The sequence below is a fragment of the Paralichthys olivaceus genome, chromosome 5 (assembly GCF_024713975.1).
Source record: "Paralichthys olivaceus isolate ysfri-2021 chromosome 5, ASM2471397v2, whole genome shotgun sequence".
In the NCBI taxonomy this organism is placed as follows: Eukaryota; Metazoa; Chordata; class Actinopteri; order Pleuronectiformes; family Paralichthyidae; genus Paralichthys; species Paralichthys olivaceus.
In genome coordinates, this window is record NC_091097.1 from 11,599,985 (window position 1) to 11,618,858 (window position 18,874).

General features: G+C 42.7%; 4 protein-coding genes across 8 annotated transcripts; 2 read left to right on the forward strand and 2 right to left on the reverse strand.

Moving 5' to 3' along the window:
- Positions 1-186: 186 nt before the first annotated feature.
- On the forward strand, positions 187-3,997 carry crb3a (crumbs homolog 3a). 5 transcript variants are annotated; one of them, XM_069524757.1, is made up of 6 exons: positions 205-338; positions 438-511; positions 744-836; positions 1,103-1,292; positions 2,950-2,996; positions 3,089-3,997. In XM_069524757.1, exons 4-6 carry the CDS (start codon positions 1,205-1,207, stop codon positions 3,296-3,298), a joined length of 345 nt encoding a protein of 114 aa, XP_069380858.1. In that variant the 5' UTR covers positions 205-338; positions 438-511; positions 744-836; positions 1,103-1,204; the 3' UTR covers positions 3,299-3,997. The 5 variants fall into 5 exon arrangements, with proteins under 5 accessions (XP_019949712.1, XP_069380858.1, XP_069380860.1 ...); XM_069524759.1 differs by having other exon boundaries at positions 438-493; XM_020094153.2 differs by having other exon boundaries at positions 187-493.
- A 1,944-nt stretch (positions 3,998-5,941) lies between these two features.
- Positions 5,942-8,631, reverse strand: tubb4bl (tubulin, beta 4B class IVb-like). The gene is made up of 4 exons (XM_020094666.2): positions 8,457-8,631; positions 7,511-7,619; positions 7,251-7,361; positions 5,942-7,142 (listed from the first exon to the last, which is right to left on the reverse strand). Exons 1-4 carry the CDS (start codon positions 8,511-8,513, stop codon positions 6,085-6,087), a joined length of 1,335 nt encoding a protein of 444 aa, XP_019950225.1. The 5' UTR covers positions 8,514-8,631; the 3' UTR covers positions 5,942-6,084.
- Positions 8,632-10,978: 2,347 nt separating this feature from the next.
- On the forward strand, positions 10,979-14,173 carry LOC109633958 (zinc-binding protein A33). The gene is made up of 6 exons (XM_020094162.2): positions 10,979-11,518; positions 11,747-11,842; positions 11,930-12,160; positions 12,236-12,258; positions 12,352-12,470; positions 12,559-14,173. Exons 1-6 carry the CDS (start codon positions 11,126-11,128, stop codon positions 13,095-13,097), a joined length of 1,401 nt encoding a protein of 466 aa, XP_019949721.1. The 5' UTR covers positions 10,979-11,125; the 3' UTR covers positions 13,098-14,173.
- A 115-nt stretch (positions 14,174-14,288) lies between these two features.
- LOC109634017 (G-protein coupled receptor 183-like) lies at positions 14,289-15,340 on the reverse strand. The gene has a single exon (XM_020094231.2). The coding sequence runs from the start codon at positions 15,338-15,340 to the stop codon at positions 14,369-14,371; it is 972 nt and encodes a 323-aa protein (XP_019949790.2). The 3' UTR covers positions 14,289-14,368.
- Positions 15,341-18,874: the final 3,534 nt, after the last annotated feature.

The window sequence follows — 18,874 nt, forward strand, 5'->3', positions numbered from 1 at the left end:
TTTTTGCTTTTCTTTTTTGCCCCTGTGAGTCTGAGAAGGAGAGATTATGTGAGGATTAGAGTCCACTGGACCAGCTGGCCGCCGAATTCATCCTCAAAACATCTCAGGAATGTTGATATGCTCTCTCATGTTGGGAAACATGAAACCTGATGGGGGCGCTGTTCCATGCCACCAGCACCATCAGACAGACAGGTTGCTAGGTAAGAGCTGGGCAGGGAGTTCAGTCAAACACAATACTGAAGCAGGTTGTTGGAGCAACCTGGCATCGTACTATACTACTACAAACTGCTCCTTATCAAGGATCCCACGCAGAATAGAGAGGAGACTATAAGACGAAGGTGAATTGAGTTATTTCTATCAAGGCAGTTTATTCTGAGGGAGTTTTTTTTAAGGTAACAGGAGGAACTGGCTCTGTTCTGCTCCACTTCTCCACACAGCCTTTTTCTTCCACTTTGCACAAAGGAGGATCTGTGCGCTGCTGCTGCTGCTGCAGGTAGATAACTGGGCTCAGGTAATGTAACACGAAACTCAACCATGTGACCAATGGCGATTTGACGAGAGACCAAAAACTGCTTTGCATAAAAGCACCAACTGGTAGTGAAGTCGAGGATGTAGTCTGGCTGCTGCTGGAGGATCCATTCTGGCTCGTTTGTGCGTAAAAGCGCACTTGTTTTGCGTTGTAGGATGTTACCTGTCACCGTCACTGGACTAAACCACTTGCTGCGGTTTTCATTTTTGACAAGGTGAGGCGGAAGCGATATGGTTCATTCGTGAGGGATCGATCTGCTCGGTGTTTCCCGTTTTGCTTTGACCACCTGTAAACACCCGGATCAATGGTACGTGTTTGTAATTCCAGTGTAAAGTCACCTCTAAAGAATATATCACCTTCTGTTTTATTAGTTATCATAATAACGATAACGTTGCAAATGAGAAGAGGTTGAAGGTTAAAGCTGCCTGAAGCTTTTAATACATGAGCTATTTATAGTTTATTATTTGTTCCTGTTGTTTGAGCAGGTTTATGATTCAGCATCAGGCTGAGTGTGTGACTCAGAAAGGAGTGAAACACATGTGTCTTATGTTACTGACAATAATGTGTCTCCAGCTGTTCCAGGAGGACCACATGTCCACCCAGTGACCTGATGACATGGGCCCAAGCTGATGCCCCGAGGTCCCCAGTCTGCCCGCACTTGGCCCCCGGCTAGAGATGGCAGCATATCCGGATGTGCTGACCATCCCTGGAGCTGTGGCCGGGATGGTTTTACTGCTATCGCTGAGCAGCGATCCTGTGTGGGGTGAGTCAGTAACCATCTCTTCATCCTCAGCACTGAGATAAACCATCCCTGTGACCACACCCACACACACACACACACTGAATCCTGCAATGATAAACAAATACAAAAAATATTGGAGACATTCCAGAGCAAATCTGTAACTTGCACTGGCTTGTCAGCAACAACTGACTTAAGAAATGAATTAACAAAGGCGTTGTGCTGTATGAGAAACAGGTACATTGGATTGATATCCAGTCTGAGCTTATTATTAGTAATTAAATACATTATAAAAAATGTATTATGGAATACATTCTGTTGTTTTATGAGCATGGATTCTCCCACTCTTGTGAACCTCTGTTATCAGGTTGTACTTTTGTCCTTGCAAAGTTTACTATTTGTCCTAGTGAATGATTGACTCACAAAGTCCTTTGCGGGACGGTTTTGGAAATGCTACTTTCTTTGTAGCGTGTTTCCAAACAGTGTTGTTAGGCTCAAAGCAAACAAACAACACAACAGGAGTTTTGTGGGTTATTTTTATTCAATATTTCAGACCAGTGCGTTGTGTGACTCAGCTGACTGTATGGCTACAGTGCTCTCTGCATTCCTGAGCTTCTACCCCCCCCCCCCCCATTTACTCTCCTGCTCAAGTGGTCACTGTGTAGTTTCATGATGTCCCTCTCTAATCACATGGCCGGTCATGGATAAAATAAGTGGGAACAGCAATAGACCGGCAGTGGCAGGATGACTGCTATATTGTACTTTTGTTGCCTTCAAAGCCTTCATAAGGCTAAAGGACACTTCTGCTGTACTGTTGGTTCCTCTTCTTTTCCAGCCTGTGTAAAATAAGTCACAAATCCATTGAAAAAAGAAGTTCAACATACAGTCTATGGTTTAACCGTGTGATCAGATCTGTTTTGAAGGTCGCAATGGATTTTTCTCGGTCTGTGATTTTGTTTTAAGGGTGTTGATCTTTTGGCAATGAGTCAGTGGAGGCTGACAGTCACATCTCTATCATTCATTTGGATTCAGTTGACTGCATTCATTTATTCTATTTCAACAACTGTGTTCAAGTAGGTAAAGTAGACCTATGATTTTAGAATATAGGAGAAGATGGTGAAAACCCCTTTATGTCCAGCAATGCTTTCTACATTCTAATATGTACTGTAGCTTCCCTTTAGCTGAGCTCAGCAGTAAGTCTGTAAACAATTCGATTGAGCTTTGGTTCTGTCAGAGGTCACAAAATCTGCTTACTGGCACCACTAACGTTTACTGATTAACACATTGCATCCTATTGTTTAATCTGCGGTAAACCAAAGATGTAAAATCTTCAGTTTTACAGAGGTGATTCAGTGTACACTGTTTTTTGGCCTTGAGCAGTAACCTCCTGGAGTCTCCTCCTCTGGAGAATGCTTCACTAAAATGTTGAACTATTCCTTTAAATTCATCCAGACCACTGCTAGAACACAGGTCATGGTAGAAGATGGATATATGTACATGGTGCTACTCCAAAACCAATGTTTGTAGGCCGCAAACAATAAAGACAACTTATTGTTAAAACACTTAAATAGTAATTAAAAAAACATTAAAAAAACGTGTTACCAGCAGTTTGTAGCCCTTTGCTCAGTTATATAGTGTACACATCATCACACCATTGTTTCTGTTTCTGCTCTTTCTACAGGAAATTTGACTACCACTGCCAGTAACACCCCTTCAAATAAAAGTAATGTGAGTGAAAACATTTATCATGCTCAGTAAATAACCTCAGAAAGTTTCCAGTTTTCCCAACTGATCCCTATCCTGTGTTTTTCCATTGGCAGGGACACAACATCGCAGCTATTGTGGCCCCCACGGTCACTCTGGGTGTCTTGGCCATCGTCTTGGCCGTGCTTGGCTGGCTTTTCTGCGTGGTGAAAAAGAAGAGGCAGACCGAGGGGACGTACAGACCCAGTGCAGAGGAGCAGTCCGGGGTACGCAGCGTGGCAGCACCGGACGCGCTAAAGCTACCAAAGGAGGAGCGACTCATTTGAGATGCAGCGCTCTGAGAAAAATCTTCGGCGTTGTGAGAGGACGGAGTGCCACCTTCGCACGATGCATTTACTAACCACTTCGTCTCAACAGGCACAGAATGGTTCCTGTGTGACTCCACGAGGAGAAGCACCTGGATGTATCTTCCAACAGATTTTAGGACAGTTGAACATTTCAAGTGGGGCTTTTCTTCTGCACAAGTGAAACAGGAGCTGCAATATTTTATCACTGCTAGTAATTTTCATATTGACATGTTTTCCTGTTTCAGTTTCCTTCATATTCAATGAAGATGATTTGATTAATTGTAAAAATACTGTAAAAATCTATGCTGATCGTTTACCTCAAACTTTGCTACAGAGAGCTCACACGAGTCCATTGCATTTACAACTGATAATGTTTTTATCCTAACAATGAGAATAGTCAAACACAGTAACCTGCTGTTTGATTAAAATGAGGTTACACTGGGAAATTAAACCCAGCACAAAGCAAACTGTTGTTTACACTTTAAGTATTCATAAATAATCACACTAATGTAAAGGTTGCATCGTTTCAAATTCTTCACATCATGAGATCAGCCATGAAGCAACTTAATCAAGCAGAGATGTTTCACAGTGTCACAGCATATTTATTCATTCTTTCTGTCTAATAAATAACAACATGTTTGTATAGTAGATGAGTAATTAAACCTAACAAAACATTCACTATGTTCTAGTGGTACATACAGTAACTATGTGTTTGTGCGGGGGAATGTTTCAGGATGATAAAAGAGTAGATAAGCACTGAGAGTAAAATGTTCAGTCCCTCAGAGCACCTGAGAAAGTCACTTAAACAATGAGGCCATTGTTAGAGTCTCTCTGGGGAACAAATATTGTCTTTAATGTCATGAAAAGATGTAAAGTGAGTCTGATCTTTTACCAGATTATGTTTTTACCCTTTTCTGTTTAGTTGGTTGATTTGTTTAGAAACAAGTTTATACAAAATCTACTGGATGGATTACCACAACACTTGGTGGGAGGAGGTGAGATGGGTCAGGGAGGAACCAAATTCATTTTGGTGCCGATCCACAACAGGGAGCAGATCCTGGATTTTTCATTTTCACCTTCTTTAGCGTTGTGAGAGAGGATGTTTTTCATCATTTTCCAATCAGCCATGTTTTAGGGGACTTATATTTATGAGTGAGTGCAATTTACTGCAGATCCAACTTAAAATCCAGGTCTAGTGAATTTAATTGTGTATTCATAAGGGGACTGTTGGGCCTTGATGGAGGCAAGCGGTCTACTGAGTGCCATTATAGTTTACACATCTTTCATGACTTGAATTAATCAAAAACAGGTGGAGACAAGATGATAAGTAACACCATTAGTAGTTTATAGTAGTACACATATCATTTAATATCAGCATTGTGATGGATGTGAAATATCATTGTCATTCATTTAGTTTACATTATTAAAGAGCTTGTTATGCCGGATATTCATTGAGATAAAGTTCCAGAAGGATCGGTTTTAAATCTCAGAAGTGACATTTCTTCTATCTTACATCAGAGAGCACATTAAGAAAGGATTTATTTTAAAGAACTAATATTTGAGAAAATATAAAGTGTTTTGTTTATCCCCCATTGAGACTGTGGTACTATTGAACACTATTTACGGACAAGGAGTTCTGGAGAAAACGTTCACACATTCATTGTGACTCCTCCTGATAAGACCGGCTTATCTAAACCTCAGCCGATAAGAAGCCGAGAACAGGTAGAACTTATTTAAACAGGAACAAGAACCCAGACTCTGTTTTTAACAAGAATCTTTCTTTATCAAAACAACTGAAGATAATTTCTTACTCAACAATTGCTTGGTGAGTTTCTTATCTATAAATTGTTACTGTTGTGCTGCGCAGTGTTCACATGACGGCACAGTTTCCTTCAAAGTGTCTTTTAAGTGTAAGAAATGTTTAATTTAGGTGAATCACATTATTTTTTATTTAAGAATGTTTCTGGGGCCGGGGGTCCTTCCATGTGGAGTTTGCATGTTCTCCCTAGGTGAGTTTTCATCGCCTCCCACAGTCCAAAGACATGAATTTACCATAGATGTGAATGTGAGTGTGAATGATTGTTTGTCTCTATATGTTGGCAGCTGGTGTTGGCTCCAAAATCTGAGCTGCATTCTAAACTTTTAATATAATATATATGACTTCAGAGATTATAAAACCAAAAAAAATGGTTTGACTCACTTTGCCACATGCTCACCATCACTTTCATTGGTTGTTTCTAAACTTCATGATTGCATCTGCATTTAAATCAAATCAAATGTTCATGTTGTGACCTTGTTACCAGGGCGGATGTGGGTCAGGAGGTAGAGTGGGTCGTCCACTAATTTGGAGGGTCGGCAGGTTGATCCCCAATTCCACGTGCCTGAGAAGCTTTTCCCACGTCCCAAAGTACCAGAACAGGAACAGTCAGGTCACATATCAGAACAATCAATGAAAAGACTCAGAGGCAATAAAACTGGCCTTTTCATCAGATTTTATTTTCCTCCAATTTCAAGGCTTCACAGTTAAAATCACTTGCTGCTGAAATTGGCAAGGCAGATGTAAGAATGTCAATGAATCATTCACAACAAACAAAAGCATATGAACCAAAAACTTCACTAGTAGCATCAATGTCTAACACTAGAGCGACAGCGATCTAGATGGTGAGAATTTGTCAGTGCGGCGGGATGGGGAGGGATGAGAGGGGTGGAGTTGGGGGAGATGGGTGAGGTGAACTGATGTTTGGTAGCTGGGTTGACGGGAGGTTTTAGGCGACCTCCTCCTCCCCCTCTTCCTCAAACTCGCCCTCCTCAGCGGTGGCGTCCTGGTATTGCTGGTACTCTGACACCAGGTCGTTCATGTTGCTCTCGGCTTCGGTGAACTCCATCTCATCCATACCCTCGCCGGTGTACCAGTGGAGGAAAGCCTTACGACGGAACATGGCGGTGAACTGCTCGGAGATGCGCTTGAACAGCTCCTGGATGGCTGTGCTGTTGCCGATGAAAGTGGCTGCCATCTTGAGGCCGCGGGGAGGGATGTCACAGACGGCGGTCTTCACATTGTTTGGGATCCATTCAACAAAGTAGCTGCTGTTCTTGTTCTGCACATTCAACATCTGCTCGTCCACCTCCTTCATGGACATGCGGCCCCTGAACACTGCCGCCACTGTGAGGTAGCGGCCGTGGCGTGGGTCGCAGGCTGCCATCATGTTCTTGGCGTCGAACATCTGCTGGGTGAGCTCGGGCACGGACAGGGCGCGGTACTGCTGGCTGCCCCTGCTGGTGAGGGGGGCGAAGCCTGGCATGAAGAAGTGGAGACGGGGGAAGGGCACCATGTTGACAGCCAGTTTACGGAGATCGGCGTTGAGCTGACCGGGGAAACGCAGGCAGGTGGTCACTCCGCTCATGGTGGCTGACACCAAATGGTTGAGATCACCATAGGTGGGAGTGGTGAGTTTCAGGGTGCGGAAGCAGATGTCGTAGAGAGCTTCATTGTCAATGCAGTAGGTCTCGTCAGTGTTTTCCACAAGCTGGTGGACGGAGAGGGTGGCGTTGTAGGGCTCCACCACAGTGTCGGACACTTTAGGAGACGGCACCACGCTGAAGGTGTTCATGATACGGTCGGGGTACTCTTCGCGGATTTTGCTGATGAGCAGGGTGCCCATGCCAGAGCCAGTGCCACCACCCAGGGAGTGAGTGAGCTGGAAGCCCTGCAGGCAATCGCAGCTCTCAGCCTCTTTCCTCACCACGTCCAGGACGGAATCCACCAGCTCAGCTCCCTCCGTGTAGTGGCCCTTGGCCCAGTTGTTCCCAGCTCCACTCTGGCCTACAAACAAAGAGTATTGCAATTTACTGAGCTGATGTGGGAATCACTGGCGGCCAAAAGAATACTACATTCTGATCTGATTCTTAGAGCTAAATTCACACAGCTTACCAAAGACAAAGTTGTCAGGCCTGAAGATCTGCCCGAAGGGACCAGACCTGACTGAATCCATGGTACCAGGCTCCAGGTCCACGAGGATGGCTCGGGGTACATACTTTCCTCCTGAAATGGATCAACTGTGTCATTTTCATTCAGCACAGTGTATTCACAGGCGTGTATGCAAATCATAATGCGCAATAGGAAAGCAGGGGAGATGAGACATGGCATGAGATCGCACATTTTCCTGTGTGTGTTTTGTACTTGAATCCTACCTGAGGCCTCATTGTAATAGACGCTGATCCTGTCGAGCTGCAGGTCGCTGTCTCCATGGTAGGAACCAGTGGGATCAATGCCGTGCTCATCACTGATCACCTCCCAGAACTGAGAGAGAAAAACAGGCGTGGCAGGGGAAGAGGGAGAGGCCGGTGTTCATTCAGATCAGGGCTGATACAAATAACTGAATAAGCTGAAAATACACAACAATACACGGACACGCAAACCCTGAACCAGCAGCTATTTTTAAACACGTACAGCTGAACTCAGGTTATAAGTGCAGTGCATTAGTCTGAAATGCAGCGTCTCTGGAGTAATCGAGCAGATGGCAGTAAATCTGATAAGCAGCCGGTGCTTTGATGCTATTAGAAAACACTGTATTTAACGAGCTCAAAAACACTATATAATCATGCCAATGTTAAAATAAAACCATAGTCGATTGAATGTGTTTTAAACAGGACGTTTTTCTGCAGAAACTGGCTTGAAAAGAATCCGAGGTAGAAAATAGGTCATAATGTGATGGGGGAGGGGAGGCTGTTCCTATAGTGACACAGTGAGGTTGCATTACTACTACAGCCAGTCCTTACATAATCGTCTGCAGCACATGGAGACGAATCAAATGCCAATCTTATATGCAATTATCAAATTCAAATATTTCCATGTATTATTATATATCCTCTTTCATGGATATTTTGTATCTATTGCACAAATCAATGCACAACATACACATGGGGTTTTGAGCCCTGCAGAGAAAACCGACGAGAAAATAAGATATGATATATTTAAAAATTGCTTTTAATAGCAGGAAGATTTGATAAAGCAAAGACACCGCACTGTGTTTCTTCTAGAGATTTCCAGGATGATGGATTAGAGGCGTGCCTGCACGGGTGGCTCTGCAGAATACTAATAAATAAAAGGCAGACAAAGAGAAAATCGGACAAATACCTTGGCTCCGATCTGGTTCCCGCACTGACCGGCCTGCAGGTGCACAATTTCGCGCATCTTGGTGATGTAGAGTCGAGGATGCTTCGAGTAGGAGACGTGAGAGTGAATCCAGATTTCACGGGACGATGGCTCCTGCAGTCGGTTTTGTTGCGCCGCCTCCAGAAGCGTCTACTGGGCTGAATCGGTGGCGCAACTTGACGTCATCCCCATGGCAACCACAGACCGGAGGAGAGAAGGAGGAACCAGGAGCCGTAGAAATGGCGGAGAGGGCGCGAGGAGGCGCAACAGTCGATCAACGAGACACCCATTATTCTCACGGACTGAGTGAACCCACGCACGCACGCACACACGCCCTTGTGCACGAACACACACTGCAAAAAAAAGGCCCATTGTTGCTGCACACTTTAACCATCAAGGTCAGTGTTGTGCAGCTTTGACAGTGTTGCACATTGTAAGGCACCATGATCTCATCACGTTATTTCAGCCACGGGTTGAGAGGACAAGGACAGACACTTGCAAAATGAATCAGCTTGAGTTTGAAGATTGTTTCTGTGCTAACTGTTCTTATCAGGCTTGTTTTGCATGTGGTTCTGTATCTTGCCCAAGGACCCTTGGGTGACGCCCATCCTTATTACAGTTGAAATAGGACAAAAAGCAATACTCTATGGGCTATGAAATATAAAATACAAAGCAATAGGTGTACGCATGCATGTCAGTCTTAAATGTAATTTCTCAAAGCAGATGTTATAGATATCTGGTGTAAATTAAGTGCATAGTTTTTGTGAAAATTGACTAAATCTTCACAATTATTAATAGAACTCAATAGAGCGATTCCTCAAAAGGCCCAAAAGTCTCTCTATGAAATCACATTTAAACTAGATTCAGATATTTATTTGGATCTGCACCAAATTGCACACACTCATAAATATGAGTCCCCTAAACAGGCCATATGTTTCTCTAATCCATTAATTATTCTTTGAAAAATCAAGGAAAGAGAATAAATATCTGGATCTTTCTTGACCCATGCTGCATCCGTCCACCAAGTGTTGAGACAATTTCATTTGAATAAAGAAACAAACATACCAGGACAAAAGATATCTCCTTGGTGGAGGTAAACATTTGTTGACGAAGCCCTCCAGCCAAACAGTTAAGATTGTGTTATTTGCAGGTTATCATGGAAATCTGTGTAACTGCCAGAGAGGCCATTACTAAGTAAACAAGACATATTCTCCACCCTAACGACTAAAAGCTGCACATCCTTCTACATTACTGACTGTTCACACTCTGAGTCAAGACCAAACCTAAAATTAGATTCATCAAAAAATGTGTCACAATCAGAATAACAACCTGCTTCCACTCGTCTTCTGACTGTGAGACTCAAATGTTCCCTGCATTCTTTTATCTATTTTCTGCTGCCACATATTTAATACTCTGCTGCTTTTCATGGATCTTTCCACCAAACATGTTCCTCCGGTTCCTTATTTTGTATGCAAGTCAATATTCAAGATAAACACTGTGACATACAAGTAGTGTGACGAAACACTAAAAGGACTAAGGCGTGGACACAGGAGGCCCAGGGACGTTTAAACAATCTTTTATTTAAAGTTACTTAGTGTATTATTTGACAAATATTTGTCACTCGATCATTTTGTTCAAGAATATTGTGAATTTAAAATGTTTTGAATGTTTTAAATGTTTTGTTTCTGACAGTCAAAATGTCTCAATATTATTTAATAATCACATATATATATATTTATCATAATATATAATTAAACATGTGAAAATATATGCATATGGTCATAAAATCAACTGTAATAAATTCTTATAGATTAGGATTGAATTTTGAGTTGATGAAAATTAAATAAATGAAAAAACAAAAAACAAAAAGGGCAGGGCTGACAAGACAACACAAGCTTGTTTTACTCTTTAAAGGATCCACTCACCCAAAATTACAAAGCACATCTTCTCAAAGAAACTATAAACTACAATCTGGCAATGATGTATCATATCATCAATATGTCAAAAACAGAGTGGCTCCTTTTGTGTTGGATGCTATGACTAAATCTGTGGCTGCTCTGAGCTGGTTTATCCTGTTTACGTCAAACCTCTCCTGCAAAAAGACAGAAACCACCTGAACACAGCTGGAGAGCGGTGCAGCAGTGCTACACCTCCACTCACTTCACTGATGAAAGGAATCAGCTGCAGCATTTTGTTTTCCCTCAAACACATCCTTTGTTTAAATGGTCAGTGGCCAAACCTGCTGGAATCGATAAACAGCCTGACAGGTTTGTCAGTGTGCAGCCCCCCGAGCTGTTGACATGGACATTAACACTGAAACATTCACATTCGTATCCTGAATGATTGCATTCCAAAACACCAAGTTACCGACCAGTTTTAAGCGCTCCAAAAGACCTGACCAATGGGGCTCTATTTCCTGTTCCCTTGCTCCACCACATACAGTGTGTCTCACTCTGCCACATGATTTAAGTTACACCCACAAAGTCATGCACAGGAAAACCAAGAGCATTTGCTACTCTGTGTGAAGAACAATAGAGGTGGTTGGTGCGTTGTGAAGGCAAGTTTTGATGAGGTGTGATCCAGGAATCGTCAAGGGCGTCTGATGCTGTGAGCCGTGGATTCACATTTACTGTACATGACAAGGGGTGATCATGTCCCTGCCAGAGGAGGATCTGACGTGCCCCGTGTGCTGTGACATCTTCACAGACCCTGTCCTGCTGTCATGTAGCCACAGCTTCTGCAGGATCTGTCTGAAGCGCTGCTGGGACACAGGTTTACGTGAGTGTCCGGTATGCAGGAAAAAAGCCACCAAGTCCAATCCCCCCACCAACCTGGCTCTGAAAAACGTCTGTGAGGCTCTGCTGCAGGTCAAGAGCCAGGCGTCTGTGGCACTGGAGGAGAAGACGAACTGTATCCTGCACGGGGAGAGGTTGAAACTCTTCTGTCTGGTCGACCAGCAGCCCATCTGTGTTGTGTGTCAGTCATCTAAACTTCACAAGACCCACGAATGCTTGCCCATAGAAGAGGCCGTGCTGGATTGTAAGGTAAGGGTAAAAAAGAAAAGCGGAGAGAAGTCAAGTTTCTCAATTTCTTTTCAACTGCTCACTGTTGTTTAGGTGCATGCGAAGTATTTACAGTAACACCTACAGGCAGAATGCTGCTCCACAAGTCCATCCTGATAATCATGATAATCCACGCAGTTACCTTTTAGTGATCAGTGCAGGCCTAAAATTCCCACAGTGCTTCTGACTGAGCTCTGTTTGACTCTGCAGGATGAACTTGCTTTCACCCTCAAACTCTTGCAAGAGAAAGTGGACAGCCTCAAAGAAATTCAGCGGACCTCCACGGACCTGTCCAAGTACATCAAGGTATAGCTTTTGATGAGACGAGATGTCCTGATATGTCTCATTAAGACAAAAAACAAAACAGTCATAATTTGCAATAATCTCTCACAGAATCAGGCGCTAGAAACACAGAGACTGATCAGGAGCCATTTTGAGCAGCTGCACCAGGAGCTCTGTCAGGAGGAGTCAGCCAGATTAGCAGCTGTGAAGCAAGAAGAAGAGGAGAAGGTTGCAGGGATGAAGGATAAGATCAAGGAACTGTCCGCAGAAGTGCTGTACCTCGTAGACACCATTTCCGTCATACAGGAGCAGCTGCAAGAAGAGGATATGATTCTGTTGAAGGTCGGCACACTCTACTTTACTGAAGCGTTTTTTTATTGTTTCCAAAAACGTGACACTGTTTTATTATTTTTCCAGAATTTTAAAGCCACTCAGGACAGGTAGGTGAACAAAAATATGTTTCCACGCTTTCTTGCATTGACATGTGTTAGCTGTGACATTTTCTCATAGTAAAATATCTGCCGTTACAACAGAAGCAAAAGCATTGTGATTGGTACAGACAACATGTCTGGATTACTGATTGATGTGACCAATCATCTCTGCAACCTCAAGTACAGAGTGTGGGAGAAAATGCTGGAACACATCGACTACAGTGAGTTCATTTCATTTTACGATCCCCAGCTTCAGAAACTTTAAATAGCAGAATTATAAATCTCTGCGGCTCATTTCCTGTCTTTTAGCTCCGGTGACTTTGGACCCAAACACAGCGCACCCCTGCCTCATCCTGTCCGACAGCCTCACTTCCCTCCACTACGCAAAGCAGCCCGGCTGTTGCCCTGACAACCCTGAGCGCTTCCACATTAGTGCCGAAGTGGTAGCCATGATGCCGCTTGGTTCAGGAAGTCACCACTGGGTCGTGGAGACAGGAAGTAATCAGGACTGGCTCCTGGGCGTGGCCTCTCTGTCTGTGCCCAGGAACACTGAAGTCTCCGCTAGGCCTGAAAATGGCTTCTGGACTTTGTGTTTCCGGGACAGAGAGTTCAGGGCGATGACCTCTCCGCCCACCCCGCTGACACTCTCAAGGACGCCAAAACAAATCAAAGTGCAACTGGATTACAACAAAGGGACAGTGTCTTTTCTTGACCCTGCTGACAACACAGTTATTTTTGCATTTGCCCACACGTTCACCGAAACTTTACTTCCATATTTTTACACACAGAGCAGCCATCCACTTAGAATAATGCCAGAGAAGGTACTTGTCACAATGTTGCGTCAATAACTGGATGAATGAATAACTTGTTGTGTAGAAAAAGACCACCTCAGGCCAGAGATGAAATGGTCTGGTTGTCATGGTAATGTCTTTCACAGACGACATAGAAAATATTCTTTATTGAAGTCATTTTGCTGCTAGCCAGGCTCTTTCCAAGGGTCCGCCCATCATGAACTCCCTAATTAACCCATTATATCTAGTTTTTTAAATAACAATGAGCACTTTTTTATAGCAAACTTACAAAGTTATGTACATGCATGAAAACAGAGTATCGCAAAAAGACAGGGAAAAGTTAAAATTTAGGAAAAGAAAAGGATAAAAGGGAAAATTCTAGATATGTATGTAACAATAATAAAATAATAAAATAAGGGTAGAGAAACTGAACAATCCACTGTTCAGCAGGGGTAAATGATTGTGGTATGTAACTTCCCTGAACCTGTCCTTCAGACAGCCCCCCTTTAACATGAAAAACTGCTTTAGTGGCGCTGTTCTTACCTTTGGAGAGATCTGTGTTCGCCCAGTTTCAAGTCTTCGTGCTAAGCTAACATAAACTCCACCTACACACTGAAGCTATGAGGGCAATATATTGATATTCTTCATATTCCATATTTTGCTGGACTGGGATCAAAGAGAGGTTTCTAACCTGTCCAGCATCATGCATCTTAAGAAATGTACCATACCACGCACGAAACACAGGCAAACCCTCAAAATCCTGTCCCTGCACACATGTGGGGACCTTAACCTCCCCATAGATCAGTGTTCATTCAGGTTCAAGTCCCCACCAGGATATAAAAACAACCACACACACATACCTAATTTGTGTAGTTGCATGTTTTGTTTTCCAGTGAAATTTCAGCTTCACTTCAGTTCAATAGTGAAAAGGTGTTTTATTCTGGAGGGATTTCAGATGGTTAAGTTTATTAGTCTGTTTTGTACACATGGTGGCGCCAAAGCCAAACAAATAATTTGAAGGATTTCCATACAGTTGAGACAGCAGCTTTGAAACAAGCACATAATTGTGATAATACAAATAATTTTCAAATGTATTAAATCATGAAATAAAATGTTCCTCTTGTTTCCTCATATTTTAAGATATATTGATATATTATTTTCTGCAATAAAACAACTACTCTGCATAAAAACACATTCAGTTAAAACACAAGCATAGAAGTACAGAGAAATTAAATCAATGACATGAGTTCACAGTTAGATTCACAGTATGTAGCTCCTCTTTAAAGACACATGTTAGACTCAGACTGTCTAGTATTCTAATGTAAATCTCAAGTATTTAGTTTTTGCTCAGGTGGGGTCTTGTTATTTCCTGCAGTGACACAGGGGCAACACTTCTTAACGCAGGTCTCTGAGAGGAAAGACAGCATCTCCAGACGACACAGGTAAACAAGTGGCTGGATGGTGCTGCTGATGTTGAGGAAGGCGAAGCCCACGGGCTGCACGTAGCAGCGAAACACATCAGGGGAGTAGTAGTCTTCGAAGGGGAACAGTGCCACAGGTGGCAGGTAGTTAAACACAATAATACAGAGGATGGACAGCACCATCTTGAAGGCTTTCCTCTTCATAGGGTGCATCTCATCTTTTCCTGCACTGCGGGATCTTTTCAGGGCCCACAGGATGCTCAAGTTACACACAACCATCCAGGTAAATGTTGCCAGGATCTCACCTGTGAACACCTTCTCAAAGTTGGGGAGGCCTCCCACAGTCTTAGCAGCCGAATAGGCGAAGGTGAGGCAGAGCACCAGAACCGAGAGGCTCAACCTGTACTTGATGTGCTTGAGCTGCCCAAACTGAATCGGAAAGAGCACGGCCACAAAGCGATCCAGGCAGATGCAGGACAGAAACAAGGGGCCGCTGGTGTCTTTCACACCGTAGGAGAACTTGATGGCGGACCACACCCCCTTGCTCTGCCAGTGGTAAAGGTTAATGAAATTGAGGGGGGGCATGGTGCTGAAGTAGAAATCCATGAAGGCCAGGCAGCCGAGGAACATGTCCGAAGTGGAGGGTTCTTTGCGATTGCGGATGAGGACTGCGAGGACAAGTAGGTTGGCAGGGATCCCTATGAAGACATTGATGCACTGAAGGGTCAGGTCAAAGAGGATGCCCTCTACCTGATGATCGCACCCATCGAACACACTGAAGGGTTTCACTGTGGCATTGATGTCACCCGTGGTATTGAGTTGAGGGAGTTGTGTCGGGGCAATGGTCACGTTGAGAGGTGAGGACACATTTCTCTCCATGTTAACTCAACTGCACAAACAAAGAGTCTGATGGGGGAATAAGAAGGTTGAAAAAGGGCAGTTAATTTTTTCCAACATGATATCTCAAGAATGCTCTGGGAAATTGTTTCAAATTTGGTACAAAGATTCAGTTTGACTAAAGGTTGAACTAATTAGATAGTGGTGGTCAAAGGTCAATGTCTCTGTGACTTCACAAAGCACATTTTTTGCCTTATCTCAAAACGCCTTGAGGGAATTACTTTAAATTTGGTACCAATGTTCACTTGGATGAAAAAATTTATTGATTCGATCTTGATAGTCAAAGGTCAAGATCGCAATGACCTCTTCTTGTGAATGTGATGTATCAGGAACACGCATAGACCTGGACCTCAAGGTCAAATGTCATTTGATTTTAAGAGAATCCTTAGAGAATCACTTAGGCTCACAGATCAACTTAATTGATTATGGTAGTCAAGGTCATGATATCTCAAGTCTGCATTTTGGAAACGCCTCAAAGTTTGACCAGTTGTCACTTGGACTCAAAACGGATAAGTTTGATTTTGTCATCCAGTCTCAGTCGTGTCAAAGGACTGTTATTCATTAGAATGTTTTAATCTGCTGTGAGGTGAATTCCCAGAAGAGTTGAACTAGTTGCAGAGTAAAGTGAGATATTTCCCCGAGAGAACAGACGTGTTGAAAACACTGTCAGGGCTTCTCCTCGGGCTGTTATCATGTTATTGTGTCTGTGTGCGGACTCCCCTCTGGGAAACACGACTCCCTGCATTGAGGGACATGTAACTCACTTAAGGGAATCATGATAAAAGCTCCACCCTTTCACAGCAGAATATAAAGGGCAGCTACTCCCAAATTAGAATGGCAAAGTTCATCTTCTCCACATAGACAAGACTGCTGTTTGTAAGGGCAGTGGAAATTTGGTGATTTCCTGGAGATCTTAAGAGCCTGCATCTGACATTTAGATGTACCTAAAGCTAATTTCTGAGCAGAAAAAGGACGATAACATGGAAAATAAATTGAATAGTGGCTGGATTGATGGAATAATGACTGGAGTCAGACATCAAGCAAACCATCAAAGGTGTCCTGGGCTTTGAGTCTGTGTATCTGTCTTTGGCTCTTACAGGAGGAGCACGAATGAAAGACCTTTTTTTTAATCTTTTACAGTTTTTTTTCCCTGAATGTCAAGTTCTGCTCTGTGCTCTGGGACTATTTACAGCGGCTGTGAGTCAGGCTGATTTACACAACCTCTTTGAAAATGTGAGAGGGCTCACATGCGGTACACCTGAGCCCCCGGCCTCCAGTGAAGGGACTGTTGAAGCCAGAGGCTGTGATCGTTCCTTGTACAACCATCAAGGGGCCTATTCTGGTTAAATGTGGACCTTTGTTCCCTGCTCTCCCTCGGTGGATGGTGTCTCTCATCTACCTCTGCTGTTGACTCCTCCTCAGGCCACACACACACACACACATGCACACATGCACACACACACACACACACACACACAGCTGTTGGACTTATAAACTTTGTCAGAGATGCTTTTCCCTGGAGATTGAGATTTAATCAGTTTTGTTTAGACACATACTGACAACTAAATAAAAGTAACACAAGACTAAAACGTGTTTTGAAACATTAGGTGCTAAATACTATATTAACACATTTAAACACTTTTTGAGTTTGTACCGTGAAAAAATATTTGTTTCATCTTATTACTTGTTATCTTTTCTTAAACACAATTTTTTTTTTCATTTAATAATGAAGTTGGCAAAGTTTTTAGTAAATTGTCAATTGATTGATCACAGTGACTTTATATATGTACATTTACATAATTTTCTCGTTACCTTCTGTTAGTGGCACAAAATGTTTCATGAGGCTCATTTATTTAGAGTTTTATTTAATTTATTTAATGTTTTGAATCATTCAGCTGTTTAATGGTCAGAAAAATAATTTGGTATAACTCTCTTTAAATAAAATATGTGACATTACAATATAAATGTTTTAATGCAGGTTTTTAAATGTAACTATTTCAGTGATAAAATACATTAAATACCATTCTATTGATTTCTCATCTACCATTTACAATGTTCACTTTAGTGAAATGTGAAGGTGTTCGTCTTACATGTAAAGTGCCTTGAGATAATGTATGTTACAATTTGTCGTTGTACAAATTAAATATAATTGAACTGAATATAACCGAAGCAATGACAATTAAATTGAGATGAGCGGCTGACATGAAAAACAATTTACAAAAGTCAAATTAACCTGTAGAGCTTTGTAAAAATAATAAAACACGTTGTCTTTACTCACCAGTGTTGGAATATTTGTCGTTCGTGCGATGCAGCGTCGTTAAACAGCAGTGGGTATTTCTGGGCTTCATTTATAACTTCTTGAGTGTCGTGGATTTGACGCTGACCAGGAGGGGAGGATCTCCTGGATTTTCTGATGCCATGGGAATAACGAGTCTCCCAGTTGAAGGCTGTTTGTCGAGATGCCTCTGTGGATCCTCGGCAGCAGCGTATTAAACAAAAGGGGGTCATATCTGTGCTACTGTTCTACTGAAGACTTGGATTGTGTGTCCTGGGTTTCCTATTTGAAGTGGATTCAGGCGGCCTTGTGGGATGGTTATGGTGATGCTCTGGGTTTATATGTGTCTTCCTTACCCATCTCTTTCTCACTGGAGACGCTGACCCCAGCTACACTATAGAACAGTCTCCATGAGTAATTTTCTTTGTTTTATAGTAAACATTTTTCAATCCCTATGATGAAAAATGAAAGCCCCTTCATCTCACTCATGCATCTGGAGGAACTCACACTGGAGAATCCCTGCAAAGTGTACATCACTTAACAACTGCAGGTGGGAAGAGCTGTGTGGAGCCTGTGTGCCAGTATGTGTGGTCGCACACAGTGGTCGTGTTGGGATTGATTGTTTCACAGTGCAGGTTCGTGGAGCTTCTGTTTGGGCGAGTCAGACCGAATGTTTTCTGTTCCCATCTGGCGACAAAGACAAAACCCACATTGATCTGTTGTCTTTCTGATGTGTAAATCACCAGAGAGAGAGAGAGAGAGAGAGAGAGAGAGAGAGAGAGAAAGAGAGACTCTCAATGTGGTTGCTTTATCTCTCTGTAGTGCAGGGGGCAGTAGCGGTCTGCTCTTCATGTTCAGCATTTGACGAGAACAGCAGGGTCTCTCTTGAAGGACTTTGGGGACGTGACGTGATATTTACTCGATATGAAATTCTCCAGGACCGTCTGAGATCTGTCCGGTTTACTTCACCTCCTTCCCACCAAATGGAACTTCTCACCGTTTCACACATGTATTTTGTTTTACATTAGTTCTCCTATCAACAGGTTCTGAGCTTTGGACATCCTTGTCTCTGTGTAACAGCTACAGCTCTTTTCTCTTATTCTCCAGGTTTTCTCTCCATTTTCTTTAGACATTTCTCCTTATTTCCCTACATCCACTTCTATACATTTTTTATTATACCAAATTAAAATATAAAGGCCTATAATGGAACATACATCTAACAGAGTTTGGAGTAAAACCTA

Coding starts and splice junctions, on each gene's coding strand:
- crb3a (XM_020094153.2), top strand. CDS start 1,205: ATGGCAGCATATCCGGATGTGCTGACCATCCCTGGAGCTGTGGCCGGG. Junction 1,293..2,949: donor GAGCAGCGATCCTGTGTGGG/GTGAGTCAGTAA, acceptor CTCTTTCTACAG/GAAATTTGACTACCACTGCC. Junction 2,997..3,088: donor CCCCTTCAAATAAAAGTAAT/GTGAGTGAAAAC, acceptor TTCCATTGGCAG/GGACACAACATCGCAGCTAT.
- tubb4bl (XM_020094666.2), bottom strand. CDS start 8,513: ATGCGCGAAATTGTGCACCTGCAGGCCGGTCAGTGCGGGAACCAGATC. Junction 7,620..8,456: donor GGAACCAGATCGGAGCCAAG/GTATTTGTCCGA, acceptor TTTCTCTCTCAG/TTCTGGGAGGTGATCAGTGA. Junction 7,362..7,510: donor CTATTACAATGAGGCCTCAG/GTAGGATTCAAG, acceptor GATCCATTTCAG/GAGGAAAGTATGTACCCCGA.
- LOC109633958 (XM_020094162.2), top strand. CDS start 11,126: ATGTCCCTGCCAGAGGAGGATCTGACGTGCCCCGTGTGCTGTGACATC. Junction 11,519..11,746: donor AGGCCGTGCTGGATTGTAAG/GTAAGGGTAAAA, acceptor TTGACTCTGCAG/GATGAACTTGCTTTCACCCT. Junction 12,471..12,558: donor GCTGGAACACATCGACTACA/GTGAGTTCATTT, acceptor CCTGTCTTTTAG/CTCCGGTGACTTTGGACCCA.
- LOC109634017 (XM_020094231.2), bottom strand. CDS start 15,340: ATGGAGAGAAATGTGTCCTCACCTCTCAACGTGACCATTGCCCCGACA.